The sequence below is a fragment of the Acanthaster planci genome, linkage group LG13 (genome assembly GCF_054643075.1).
Source record: "Acanthaster planci isolate LZ-2023a linkage group LG13, COTS_SCS, whole genome shotgun sequence".
Classification (NCBI taxonomy): Eukaryota; Metazoa; Echinodermata; class Asteroidea; order Valvatida; family Acanthasteridae; genus Acanthaster; species Acanthaster planci.
In genome coordinates, this window is record NC_141789.1 from 11725422 (window position 1) to 11740466 (window position 15045).

The 15045-nt window shown below is 44.1% G+C and overlaps 1 protein-coding gene across 2 annotated transcripts in view; it reads left to right on the plus strand.

Annotated features, from left to right (window-relative positions):
• The window catches only part of LOC110983076 (RING finger protein 44-like), a 66192-nt gene that overhangs the window by 41361 nt on the left and 9786 nt on the right, over positions 1-15045 (plus strand). For both annotated transcript variants that reach the window (XM_087144645.1, XM_022241992.2), the window contains 7 exons: positions 5492-5721; positions 7060-7300; positions 9371-9796; positions 10526-10678; positions 11121-11254; positions 13153-13219; positions 14604-14731. In XM_087144645.1, coding sequence (XP_087000771.1) covers positions 5492-5721; positions 7060-7300; positions 9371-9796; positions 10526-10678; positions 11121-11254; positions 13153-13219; positions 14604-14731 — 1379 coding nt within the window. The remainder of the gene's footprint in view (positions 1-5491; positions 5722-7059; positions 7301-9370; positions 9797-10525; positions 10679-11120; positions 11255-13152; positions 13220-14603; positions 14732-15045) is intronic.

The window sequence follows — 15045 nt, forward strand, 5'->3', positions numbered from 1 at the left end:
CTGTAGGACAACATGTGGGAGTTGTGTATTCATTGGTACACAGGCAGTAGGTCTATGAACACAGTGGCAATTTACATGTGCCTGTAGATGGGGACCAGTGGAAGTTCAGCCACCCTGACTTTAAGAAGATTAGAGCTCCAGCTGAATCTGCAATCGGCTTTGCCCAGGAAGAGGATTATGCTCCAAGGGAGATCCTCACATGTGCTAATGGAGCCCAACAGGCCCAGAGCTAATAAGGGGACTGTACATGTGTGACCATTATGTACATATGTACCGGGTACATGTACATTGTGGTGGGCCAGTGTTGTTGGGAGCACAAGGCCATTATACACAGCATGTCACTCAGAATCCTTGATCTCTCTTCAGTCTTCTGTGATTCTGAATGCCAATATTTGTCACTTGTTTGGAACCAGACTGTTTGCATACATGTGCATATTGGCAAGCTAACCTGGGGGCAGTACATTTCATGTTGTAACAGTAAACATTCATTTGTGCATGTACCAGTACAGTACGGTGTACCCTGCTGAAATAACAATTTTACAAAAGTGGGCAAGGGGGGGTGGTTGGATAATATATGGCTGGAATAATCCTACACTGTATGTGTCCGACATTGTTGCAAATCGTTGCATTTTGTGGCATTTTTTGGCACTTCACTGCATTTAGCATCCTTCAGCAGATTTCCCATTGATGACTGGCTTAGATGCAACAACCAGGCAAAAACTTGACACTGGGCCAGAAATTACTAGTACTTTAGAATTTGAAGTGGTGGCAGTTTAGTATTGGTACAGCTGGTTCTATTGTAGCGGACACACTGCACGGCATCCATCTGGGAGGTGTGCACTTGTTTTGTTCCCAAGAAAATGCCCAAGTAGGTGCTATGTGCATGTAACATTACTAAATTAGAGTAACCTCCAAAAAAAATTAATGAATAATTTTCAAGATGGCTGCTCTATGCAAACTTGTCTGTTCAGCCCATCCCATTGTAGTCATCCAAATTTGCCCCCAATTTTGTCACAGTCAAATAAAAACTTCATTTATAAAAATGTTTCAGAATGGTCCTGCCAAACTGTGTTCCTGCATAGTCCCTTCTGCCTTTCGGTGCTGTGACCCAAGGACACTTTTCTCCCCCTTTTACAATGTTCAGGACGGATGCCATCCTAAATCCAGACATCACTATAAAGGCATGACCTGCCAGATCCAAATCCTCTCTTATCCTTGGGGATTTTTCACCCTGATCAACATATGAATGCACCATGCCCGCTGGGTTGGGGGGGGGGGAGAGACCAGAAATTACTAGGAAGGATGGTGCCAGGATTATTGGCAGTTTTCAGTAGACGGAGGCTGAATTCAAAGATATTAAACTACATGTAATGTGCAATGTACATTATGCAGTAATGGGGACGTGGATCGAAAGTGGAGAGACACTTGTTAATTATGGCGGGTCGTGGCATTGTGTTGGTCTTGATGCATTTCAGTGAGACAATCTGACAAAGGAATTATCTTCATGAAACTGCTATGTGTATGCAGGCTCTTCTGTGAAGCCCTGTTCATTTGTTATTGGATTTTCACATAAAATTTGGGCTAGCTTTTCAGGGCTGAAAACTCCCAAGCATAGAGCATGAGACACACCCATGTTAGGATATTCTCAGGCTGAAATGGGATTTTTCTATTAAAAAAAGGGAAAAAAAGAGAAGAAGTAGAACTATTCAAATCTGACCCTTGTGTGTCCTTTACTGACATTGGAATGAAAACATACCGTGATGTGTAACCTCCCGGTGGTTTCTGGTAAAAAAAGAAATATTTGTACTTGTTCTGTGCATGTACCAGGAGGGCCTTCTTGTAAGACCATGTCTGAAATGGGCTGTGGCTACATCCCTTGGGCCCCTTTAAGTCATACTCATTGTTGTTACATGTAGACCTGCTTCCACTCAAAACTGTTGATGTGGACGGTTGCATGTATGTATGCACTGTCCGAGTACATTCCTTTCCTTGCTGCTTTGTACAGAGACATGCGCAGTGCAGTTTGTTTCATGCGCTAGTCAAAATTTTGCAGTGCCCTTTTGAGAGCCCACTGAAGTACCCCAATAAGGAATGTCCTAGTTTGGACTGTCTGAGAATTCCCATGAGCTTATAGGATGCAGAATGAGTTGGTCGAGAGTTGAGCACCGAGGTTCAGGGAGTGTCCTCATGATGTGTAGGTTCTTTTTAAGGTTTTTCTTATGTACTGGTACGTGTACATGTACCTGTGCCACCAGGGAGTTCCCTGACTCTCATTTTATAGGAGCGACTCTTGTGCTGTTGTCCCTTCCAGCGTCCTCTGCTCTCTTTTCTTGCCCACTGGTTTCGCGAAATTGATCCAGGATCCCTAATCGCGCCAATATTGAATTCGTACTAAGAGAAGGAAAGGTATCACAGCCAAACGGTGCCACTATAAATGCAATCCTCACAATCTCACCCCCCTCAAACCCCAGGAGGACCACAGTAATTACCAGCTTTATTCCCCCCCCCTCCTCTCTGAGCCGCAGGACCGTCTGTCCCTGGGTGCTAAACATTTTTCACAGTCCACTTGAGGGCCATGCAGTATGTATGAGGCACGAAGGGCTTTGCGCTGGCTGGGCATTTGTTTTGTCCCACACCCCCCCCCTCCGTCTTTTCCTTTGAAGTACTCCTCCTCTGCTCTGACCGTTGTTATTTCTTTTCACTGTCGTTGTTGGATAAAGCTGGAAAGTTCATAGCAATCGGGCATCCTGGGCTCATTCTGAGGATAAACAACAGAGTCAGGGGAAGGGATGGAGATATGGAAAGGAGGGACAGCTGTAGGGAGGGAAATTAAAGAGAGGCATGATTGACTGCATCTTATATGACGGGAAGAAACGAAAAGCCCTTGGATTTGCACGGCCAGCCATCTTGTCGGCACACTGGAGCCGGCATTCCCGGGGCTAATTGTATTAGCTGCGCGCTCCCGTACGATGCCGTGGTTCTCCCAGGGGAGATCTTAGCCAGCTTCATGTCCTCTCCTCACCTACATTTGAGCCCCTGTGCTTGTGACGCCGATGCCTGCATAATGGTATTGTGCACGAATGACTCAATTTGTAGTGTCTCACCTCCCTCCCCCCCCATCTTCACTTCAGCAGACTCTATCAGTTTGACTCTAAGCCCCGAGGCAAGATGCCTGGACCCTAGGCTTCCTAGTTACGGGATGCAGTCTTTATCCCTCTCCGCTGCCAATTCTCCCCTACTCTCCTTTTCATTATCATCATTGTCCTTGTCATCCTTCTCATCTCGTCTTTCCTGGAGGAGCCTGTCACGCGTCCCTTTGTCTGCCAGCGTGTGGTGTTTCACACGAGGACCGATACTGGAGACACAGTGTCACTGTGAAATTTTGGGTCCGTTGCAAGCTGGTACCGGTGCCGCATCCTTGTGGTTGACAAGTGTTCTCCACTCGCAATCCACAGTACATCAGGCCAAGATTAAAAGACATTTCCTCCGCTTTCCGGTTTAGCGGAGGATGAACTAAATCCAATGTCAACATATTCTCCTTTGTTGTTGTGTTTGTGATATCATCTTTCCCTGTTACGTATGCGAGTGTAAAGGTGTGTCATTTGCTATTTGAATTTTACCCAGGAAATCTAAGCAATAATCAAACGTAGAGTAGTAACTGCAGCGTGAACGCCATCACGGGCAAAGATGCCTGATGTGAACTCACTGAAAAAAGCAAATGGTAAATAATGTTTCTGATGTCCACGAAATTTGTGCACTGTTTATTTGTTGAGGGGTGAGCACATTGCATCTTTGAAGATGTAAATGCTCGGAATGGCATATACCGGTACATGTACACTATATTGATTTCAGATTCTTTGAAAAAAAAAAAAAGCATTTTCTAGGGAGTGTCCTTAATATGCATCTGAAGTGTCATTCTTTTTGTTTATTTCTGAATAAATATTGACGTATTAGTATTATTCCAGAATGTTCAGAATGTCATATCATTTCATCAGTGATGATCCTACTGTAAATTCTTACCTACCTGTAAATTCGTAAGGTGTTTTGTTGCATTCATTTTAAGGGTTAACAGGTTCAGATTGTCCGCGCAGAGCGCAAGCAGGCACGTATTAGCACATTATAAATCCACATTGCCCATACATGTACACGCAAGGTTAGAGGCACAGGCCAGTGGTATACATGTACATGTACTTGCAGGGTTAGTCATGTATGCCTCCTTGTTCATTTAATTTTAAAAGTATCGGTGGTTGCATCTAATATAAGTAGCACTCTCATAAGGTGAAATCCCACGTGTATGTTCAGCGAGTTTTACTCCACCCCTTTGTTGACCGAGAGCTAAAATTCTCAGATTTCTTAACTGAAATCACACATTGCCCCTTTAATGCAAGTGAGCATGCACAATACGCATCCACATCTTTTATGCATGCATGCCGGTGTTTTCTACAGAGATCTACATGTACATTATACCTCATCTGATGTACAAAGTACCGGTACATGTAATCTCCTCGATAAAGCACCCGAACATCTGTGGCTGCTGTAGTTCTTCCCAGCATCCACTTTTAGGTTGACAATAATAGGCCTGATGATAAAAGTTGTTCAAAATCAACACAAACCCAGTTCGTGCCCTGAATGCCCTAGTAGAAAACATACCGGTAAGAACAGAAAAATGCATACAAGTGTGTTGTAGTACAGACTACGAGTTGATAGTATTATGCAGCACACACACCCATGCAATGTAATGTCATGTGCCATGTGTGGGGGCTCCTGCAGTCTTGCCTGACCCGTTGTTCTACTTTGCACTGTGTGACATAGTATTCTTGACCCTCAGGCACTGGTATGAAAACAGACTCTGCTCTGTTGGGTTGTGTCCTATGCAAATGGCATGCCCATGCTTGTTTGGGGTCCAAAGAATCATTTTCTTTCAATACACGCCCCCTATGTGTTGTATGAGTTGAGTAGGGACATGTACTGCATGCATTGAGATTTTATTTAGTGATAAAATGTTGAGATTTCTGCTGGTCTGGTACCTGTATGTTTCTGTATTTTCCGGACAGAAACTAACTCTGAATTGAAAGAAATGCTGTCGTTTAACTTGATATTGATTCTTTTTGGTTGACAAGTTCAAATGTTGTTGCTCCAGGCCTGTATTTTCAAAATTCTGGGCAAACATTTTGTGTTGTCCTGAGAGGTTATAATCTCTGCCGTTCTTCTTTTTCTGATACATTGTGTCAGATAACCAAACTTGGCATCCAGCTCGTACATTGTACTTGTAGGTTTGTTTCCAATTGAAGTGGGCAGGTTTTAGTGATATCTTTCCTGGTTCGTGGTGCAGACTCTCAATTTTTGTCCATACAGGGACAAATCAATCACAGCTTTCTTTCATGCATGGATCTTTGTGGTTTAACTTTTTGTTGTTTTTATTAGTATAGGTTATATTCTGTTTTCAACTAATATGAAAGGTTTTTTATTCTTGGTTTCCCCTCTTCTGCAGAGTGAGAGCCCGAATCGCAAGCGTAGAAGAATGTCGCAAGGCGCCGTCGACCTGTCCGCGTCCCCCAGCCCGCCCAGCCTAGTCCGGCCATGGCAGACGTCCACCAGCCTCGGCGGGGCCGGTCAGTGGCCCGGCCTGAGCCCACAGCAGACGGCCTTCCCGGGGAGTGCCCGGTACAGTCCTGGTGACTGGTGCAATAGCTCCGGCTGGAGAACGGCCGGCAGACGAAGGTGAGGGGACAAAATTGCTTCTTAAAAGATTTCCAGTGGTGGTATTTCTAAACCTCTTCGGCAAACAAGGTTCCTGTTAGAATGGTTTGAAAGTCTTTCAGTCTAGTTAGGGTTTGACCTTAACGTTGGTCAGGTAGCCAAATTCAAGTAAAAACTGCGGCGGTCTCGCAAAAGCCCTCGTCTGGGTAGTCGATCCGGCAGTCTAGTAAAAGTTCATTGGGAAATAAGCAGCAAAATAGTTGATCGGTCGGAATGCATACCCTCTAGCTGCTGCTGGTTTTTGAACCAAATAAAATAGAACCTTTTGCAACCAAGAATAGTTCGGTCCCTGGCACCAGCCAAGCAGAAGCCCATTCCTTAATGACAGCAAATCAGAATGCTTGGTCATTGGTACTCGTCAGCAACTAACTAAAGTTAAGATTGATGGGGTTCAGGTTGGAGAATCTCTAGTTAGACCTGCCACTTTTGCATGGAATTTGGGGGCGTGGTTTGATGTAAACTTGAGTGATCCGAGTCTCGCTACTGTGTTCGTAGTTCTGATCAGAGTAACAGTATTCTTCTTTGATATCCATCCATTTCGTAGTAGGACCTGCAAAGGTGATCAGTCCTTTTTACATGCTGCCCCCTATCTGTGCAATCAACTCACAGTTCGGGTGTGAAATGCCACAAGTTTTGACCGTTTTAAGGCACTGCTAAAAACTCATCTGTTCAGGATCACTTTTGAGCTGTGATACGTTTTTATCAGTAGTTAAACGAATTTTATTGGTTTGCACTTTTTCGTGACAGCTTAAATGTCCTGTTGTATCTGTGTACTTAATTTATTTTGTTTTAATATCTGTGTGTAATCGTAAGTTAATGTTGTTAGTGATCCTGTGTCTTTTGAATTCTGATGAAATTTTACATTACACAAATTTATTTTTCTGTTATTGGTTGTACATTGCATTTGAATATTTTTGAATAGAATTTGCGCTTAATAAATTCAAATAATAATAATAAGAAAAAGAAGAATATAAATAACTAAACGACAATCGGCACCGAGTGTACACCGTTATGCATGATGTTGGAACAGAAAACACTACTGCCCAAAAAAAATTTTGAAATATAGGGGAAGAAGAGGACTAGTGAAAATGCTGGCGGACTAGTAACAAGCCATCACTGCTGGTCCGGCTGGCAAGTGAGAAAAAAGTTAAGGGCAAACCCTGCTCGTTGATTTTCACTCAAAGTCATCACTTAAAATCATCACATGTTTCACTCTTTGTAAAAAAGAGAGTACTAGTCCCAGAAAAGTATGAGTGTTTGCAAAAGCTCAAGAAATTTCTGTCCTGATTTCATCATCAGCCCGCCATCTATGAGGAGACAGAGCCAACGGCAGCGAGAGCGACAGCTCCGCAGCCAAGGCAATCAACAGCAGCAGCAGCAGCAACAACAGCAGCAACAGCCGGCGGCGAGTGGTGGGGAGAGGAGGGCGTTCCACCCACCTGGCTTGCAGACACACCATGCCACTGTGCTTCCCCCACCGCCCTCTCACCACCTGCCCTTCCAGCCCCGCATCATCATTGATCTCAGCAGTGATGCCATGGTAAGTTCTGGACCCCGAATCCGTCCTCTCTTTCCCCTCTTCCAAGAACCTCACCACCCGTCCCCTCCTTCCAGTTCACCACATCCCGTGATAAATAGGCCGCCCCTTCTTGTCAGTAACAGATGAAGAAAACAAGAATCTTCCAAACAGATGTCCTCTTTATGGTCGGTCTTGATGTGTTGAGAAGTGGTTTTGAATTTTCTGGCTGGTTTCCACTCGGTGTGAAAGTACAATTCTGTAGCATCAGATCAAACGTTCATGCTGTGAATTTTACAAAAGTTGAACACATTTCAATTCAAGCGACTTTCCCTGCAAAAGTTTCATGGCATTAAGTCCGCTTCACTTTTCCATCACCTGAAGTGCGATCCGACCCTAATTCCTGATCAGAGGTTTTGAAATCCAGCAATTAGTTGCATATTGTGACCTCAGGCATATTACTCACTCAGTGAAACCCCCTCTTGCCTTTCTCGGCCCAGGGGTACCCACCGGCTGCTTTTTTGTAAGGGTAGAGATGGTTATTAAGTTGGTAAACCCTTTGTGCCCAAAATAGCTACATTTGAGGCACAAAGTTCCAAGGAAACAGAGATGGTTTCCCGAATGTTTATGGGCCCACAGAGCAGGGGAAACATTAATATGACACCCTGAGCACTAGCGTATTGGTTGACACGCTCTACGTGTTTTATTAGTATGCTGCGTTATTTATGACTACATTTATTTAAAACGATGAAGTGCAGCAAAGATTTTTTGTCATTTGTATTTTGGTTTTGTGTTTGAGAAAATCAGATTAAGTACTAAACATCATATATTCTAGAGAAAAACAAAACAAACCAAAACAAAACACACAAAACAACCCCTCGGCCTCAGTTCTGTTATTCCAACCCTAAGTAATGAGCACCAACAGAGCCAAAAACAATTACTGCATTTGAAGAAGTTGTTTGCATCGCAGTTGAGCATCAAGCTGTGTCCCCTTCTTGGATGTGAAATTAGTCTGTGGCATTGTATCAGGGGACCTTGATGAGAGCAGAGGACATTAATGATCCGTTGCCCGGAGCGCAAACATTGGCAGATAATGTGCGCTTTATAAATATGAGCTTGTCACAAGGAAGTTAGAGTTCCATGTGCCTGCCAAGCTTTACTTGTAGTGATTAGCGCATAGCGTCAAGTATGTGCAGAGCAATCAAGCAGAATGAATTTTTTTGTTGACATTGGTCAATTAATGGGTTTTTGTACATCGGACATTGGACAAGAGCGCAGCCTTAACTTTGTTGCCTTAGAAACTCCGTGTTGATACGGCCTGTGGTTCAACAGTTATGGTAGTCAAAATTCCAGAAAGAAGTGATGTATGGAATTTTTAGGTCGGTAATTCTCAGAATAATATTCCCCAACAAAAGACTCATTCGGCTTGATTGTGTAAGATATGATGAACTCTCTGGATTCATTTTCTTCCAATCATTCTTGGAACTCATCAAACAGATCTTGAGACAGTTGCCAGTGACCCAGAATTTTGCAAGCATTGGCATATGTAGGTTATCGGGATTAGGGTCAGACATGATGACCTGCAGGTGTCACAGTCTGCCTGATGGCATCTAGGACCCTTCTACATTCCTTGGAGACTTTACAAATAAAGTTCATCAGCATCGTCATAAGTTGTTTCCATCCCTAGGAAGACGGCCTGCCGAAACTAGGGGAAGGTGTAGGGGGATTTTTACCACAAAGCTTCAGTTTTGTCTCTGGCTGCACCTGATTTCTGTTCTGACTTTTGAAGTTAGTACATGTAGCCTTTTTTGTAGGCCAATAATAATATTGCTGTTGGAACATTGAGTTATTGGTTCATGCTGTTGATCTAAAAATCAAAGTATCTCATTTAATTTGAAAATTACAGACCTACATTGCACAAGCAGTTTTGACAAAGATGAAGCCTGACACAGAGGCAAACCTGAGTTTTGTAAAACTTCTTTGTTCTTGTTACAGTGACATGTACTTACATGTATCTTTATTTCCTTCAAGACAGCCCATCATACTGTTGTTCAATAATAACTGTTCTGTCATTACCCTGGTCCTTCTCTGCAGGTGCCAACCACAGCACCCATCTCCATCCCTGTCTCTGTTCCGTCCTATGCCGTGCCCATGTGCACCGCCCACACCCTACCGGCAACCTGCAGTCTGCACCGCGGCCCCTACGCGCCCATCCCCGTGACGGCTGGTGGCGGGGGCGGAGCTGGTGCCGGGGGTGGTGGGGGCGGCCGTCCAGCCCATGCACCGCCCCCTCCCCCACCCCCAGCCATCCCCATCTGTAGCATGGGCCACATCCCCATGTGTGGCGTGCACCTCCCGGCCTGCGGCGGGCACCACCACCACCACCATCACCACCTGCCCGTCTCGCAGGCTTCCTTGCCTCATGCCGTCTTACCTCAGGAGTCGTTGATGACGCATGTACACACGCACCACCACGTGCCTCCACAAGTGCAGTATTTTGCTGCCCCTCCGCCCACGCAGGTGAGTGCCCTGTGGTCCCTCTGTAGCCAGATGCAAATTGAGACTGGGGGAATGGAGCCACGAGCGTGAAAATGAGTCTTTTTTAACCTGTTTGGAGAACCTTTCGTAAAACAGAGACTCGAAAGACTGCAAGATGTTTGTGGATTCATCAACTAGTCTCCTGTGGAATGCATAAAATTTGATTGCAAGAAAAACACTAGATATGTATCCAGATTTCTGGAGATGTGATCTTGACAAATTCAGTCCCAATATGTCTGTTTCCAGTTGTAGTTAAATCATCTGAATAAATGAAATGAAGGACAATGTTTGAACACAAGAACTGAAAAGTCCTTGAACTACCGGTAATTATTATGTTAAAATAACAACAGAGCAAGGGTATGGCATTCTGGTGATCAAATGTTACTGTATCTTTATTGAAACAGGCTCTGACATGCTGTCTTCTAGTGAAAATGACAGGTCTACTTTATGCAGTTGTGCAAACCTTGTGTGGACAAAGCCAGGTCCCTGCAAGGTTATCCACATACTGAAAAAAAATTTTATTGGCAGTTTCCAAGTAGAGTAGCAAAATGAAGAAGGGTCAGGGAAACCTACAAAACCCTGCATGAAATACTGTTCATTGTTTGAAAACTTAGTATGACAACAGGAAAACAAAGGAATGTCTGTCTGCAGTAGGTACATGGACATGTGATACAGACATGGCAGTACACGGTTCTTTGTTTCTGGCCACAGACGAGATCTTCGGAGGTGGAGATCATCGGAGAGAGGCCCGCTGCATTCCACGTGCCTTCCTCAACTCAGCACAACCCTTCCCTCACCCCCTCCCCACCGCTTCACCTTCTGCAGGAGTCAATCCTGCGAAATCCTCCAGAGGTGCATCACATGGTGAGGGCTCTTCCATCGATCCTTTTAGAACTTGGGACAACACTCTGCCGGTTTTGTTAGCCGAAAAGGTGTTCAGATTCGAAAGAAACAAATTTCTTTCCACAACTTGGCAGCATCCCAATTTTGTCTTCACAGTCGTGCATTTTGCTTGATCCTTGACAATATCTTGGGTATTTCTGCTTGTTAAAATTGGTCAGTGTTTGTGGAACTTTCAAACATGGCTCAAATGTGTGGCCAGCTGTTTAGTTAGGACTTGGGTCGTAGGTAGGGTATGAACAAAGATGTCATTTGGACTGTACTTTGGAGATACTAAATGGAGCATGGAATTAATGAGCCCTTTACAGATAGCAAGGTGCCTCTGATACTTTGTTAAAATAGTTTGACATTGTTATTTCTGGGAAACATAAAACTGAATTGCTTCTTCCTCCCCTACCTGTGACAGCACGCGTACCCCCGTCTGAACAGTATCAGTCGGCAGCAGCAGCGGAGAGCCACCGTGGCACGCCCCTGGAGGAACCAGGTGTCACCCTCTGTGCCCGTCCAGCCCTCCTACCCTGGATGGTTCCTGCGCTACCTGTAAGTCCTCGCACAGTTTTACATTGTAGAGACAGTGTTGCAGTTGAGGCTGTCACCAGTCCAGTCACAAGTCCTTCCTTAAGGCCAGTCATAAAGTAATGGACTGAACGGTGGCAAAGGATTGCTTTTGTCGCAGTTTGTTTGAGTAGCTTTTGTCTTGGTGAAAGACTGGCTTGCTCATGATGGACTTGAAATGGACTCGACTGTCGCACTGAACAAAAGCAAGCAAAACTTGTGTTCCAGTCGGTATTTGTAGTCAAGTCTGTCACAAGTTCCTGCAAGTCCACAACAAGTGGTCTGTGACATTAGTCTGTCTTAAGTTTTCTAGTCACCAGCCAACCTGTTCCAGTGAACTCTAGTGGAAGCTTTCTGCTGTGGTAAGAAAGTACCTGTGATTGGGACTTTTTGCAGGACTCTAATGGGCTTGACTGGAACTCTGGATTTGATATTGAACCCTAGAAACGATTCTGTGTTATATTTTTGGATCGTTCTTATTTGAAGGATACTGCCTTCACGATGTCCTAAAGTCTCATGAAAGTATGAGAAGAGTTTGGTTTTGTTTCAAGTCTGGTCTCAGTCACTTTTTTACATTTGTTGAAGCGGTACCTAAAAGGGTTGGGGTGGCATTTGTACGTGTGGCACATTTTCTCAGATACACCGTTTTCCTTTTCTTTACTTCCCTATCTGCCAGTACAAATTTATGAAAAATGGTACATAGTTGCATGCAGCTTGGAATCTTCGTCACCTTTTTTTTCTGATTTCCCCATCACAAGCCTGCTTCCATCCCTTCGGGGAAGGGAGATAGGGAAGAGGAGAGCTATTTTGATTCGCCTTTTAAATGTGTTTCAGAAGTTACTCAAATTGGGAAGACTTAATTTTGTTTCCCGTTTCAAATGCTACAAAACAAACTGTTTGACCGTGATAAATTTCCGACCTACTTAACCCAGCCTTTTTTTTTTTAAGTTGCACATTTTGTGGAATCCAGATTCCATGACTCAGAGGATCTCCTATTGTTGGAATTCTTTCCTTTTGATCTTCTTCCCCCAGAACTAAACTGTTCCTTCAGCCATGCTAATCCGAGGAAATGACAAATGTTGGCACAGAAGCTCATAAATAGTCAACATCCTCATGAGAGTAATCATTTATCCTCCCCCTCCCCTGAAAGTTCAAACAAACAACCTATTTTCCTCATTTCATCCTGTCCCCCACCACATCACCTGTTAGGGCCATTTCATTTCTATCGGGGCTCTGCACTTTTCCAGCTCCCCTCCCAAGAGCCAGAAATGCCTCTTGCGACTTGCTCATCAGGTTCACGCCATGCAGCACATAGGTCGGACATTACTCTCCTGTCAACAAGCCCCCCATCCTCCAAATTTTGTCAGTAACGGCGAATTTGGGCTTGGTTGTCACAAGGGCTCCCTTCAGATAGCGTGCTGCCCTCTGCGAATGTTTTGGCAAAAGGAAATGGAAGATTTCTGAATAACATCTGAATTGATATACTGGACAGTTGATTCATTATACTTGTGCAGTAATGATGGCTCGTTAAATCTTGATTGTATCCTCTCATCTTTCCAAGTAGTATGTAAAACATTTTTCCCTGATGTGAGTATTGAAATTCCATTTTTCTATTTCATTTTCTTGTTCTCCCTGGGTTTCCTGCTTAACTAACTTCAATTTTTACAAATTCAAAGTTTAAGGGTCGACAGTTTTGATCTTGATTGGACAAAATGATCATAGGATTGGAGGCCCTCTTGCTTTTAAATTTTGTATACGTCAGGAGACAATTTGGAGCAGTTTTTGTGTTTTTCATTTCTGTCTTTTTCTTTTTTTTCATTTAGTTTTTGGGCCTCCCCAAACTGTATAATTTTTAAATTGCAATTCTTGTTATTTCTGTATAGGTTTCCAAATCCCCCAGTCAACCAGATGGAGCTGGAAAATGAAGATGCAGAGGTCGAAAACTACGAGGTACATTCAGAAGAGATTTGTTTCCTCTTCCTCTCCTAAATTTCCCAAACCAGTGAACATAATAACTCTGCTGTGTGTCCAAGAAGAGGGGATTTGTCGTACAACAACATGGGCTTAGTGCACCATCTGAAAAGGGCATTGAGAAGCAATCGTGAGACAGACTCAGGATGGAGCAGTGGTGTGTCCCAGATAATGTTTCCAGCCTGATGACTTTTGCACGTGCAGGAGGCCTGCCATAGCAAATCCGCGAGTAGAGATTGGGGATGTCAAGGTTGTGTCGCGTTGGCCATTTGGCCAGACAATAACAGATGCTGCAGCTTGTTAACGCATACACGCAAACCAGCAGCCGGTATGAAAATAAGGATAGGCCAGTGTAGAGAAGCTTCTCATTCAGTGGACACTCTAATTTGTACTTGCAGTTTTCTCGAATAATTTGTTTAAAGGCTGGGACAAATACCCAGATACCCGAAACACAACTGGAAAATGACAGGTTCTTGGTTACTTGTATGAGGGGGGGACTTTTATGAGAAGAGGGTTATTACATATAAAACCCCTTTGTACATGTAGTTCTAAGACGCTCATTCTGAAAGGAAAGCACGGCTTTTCATGGATCAGTTGCCAGACAAGGATGACATGAGAATGACAATTGCCTCTAAACAAATGTGTGCACAAAAACAAATTGAAGTATTTTATTGTGTAAGGGTGCAGGGCAGTCGCACAGATGCAAAAACTGTACTTGTGGCTTCGGGTCTTCAACACTAACTGTGTGGGTACTGATTCAGACGGAAGGACCACAAACTACCAAAAACCTGATTTGGGCCGAAGTATCGTATGCTAAAAAGTACTGTAAGCACTGTACACTAATGTACTTGAGTAATGGACACTGCAATTTACTTTAAGTAGAATTCTGTAGATTTGTTTGAGGTCGAGGTTAACCACAGTCACTGTTCTACAGGTATTTGACCTTGTTGGAGACAATGACTTGCATCACTGACACCTGTAAAGGCACAGTCCCGCTCACTGAAATTGAGAACATCTTTAGTTCTTTACCGACGTTGGAATTTAGTGGAGTCCATTGCAAGTTGTTCAGTTTAAGCCAAGTCTGGCCCTGTTCAAAATGGGCCTGTAAAGCTGTCACTTACCGTAGTCTATTGTCTGTGCATCTGCGCATATTCCCAATGGAGTGAAAACCTTGCCCTAGACAACCGATTCGGATGCAGCCTCACAGGCTGTTTAAATGAACTGTGACAAAAGCATTTCTTGGTCATTGCTCCCGCTGCTACTTGGGACTGGCCTTCTGATGGGTCTGATGGTAACAACACTGTCTTTTTCACCTCAAGGCAGTGATGAAAAAGTAAGAAGTTTCTTTCATCCACCTTTGCAGGCTCTACTGAATCTTGCCGAGCGTCTTGGTGAGGCCAAGCCGCGAGGCCTGACGAAGGCCTACATCGACCAGCTGCCTTCCTACCTGTACAAGCCGGACACCCACCGGTCGATCAACGACCAGACCTGGTACGCCTGCATTTTTCCCCGGATTCCTGCTGCCTGAAACTGACCAAATTCATCCCCTCCAGTCCACATGTGTGAAACATGGTTGTGGGCTTCAATTTAACCCCTCGTCATTAGCAGTGTCCATTGCTATTTTGAACTTGGTGGCCTCGTGAACACCTGATAAGTTATGAAATTGAAAATAACTGTGTTCTACACTTAGCATCATCATGTGTGCATAAGTGCTTGCATGCAACGTGCAGGCACTGGTCAATTCATTTCTGTATAACAATTGCAAACTCTTGATCATGCAAAGTGGCATATTTTCATTGGCTGTC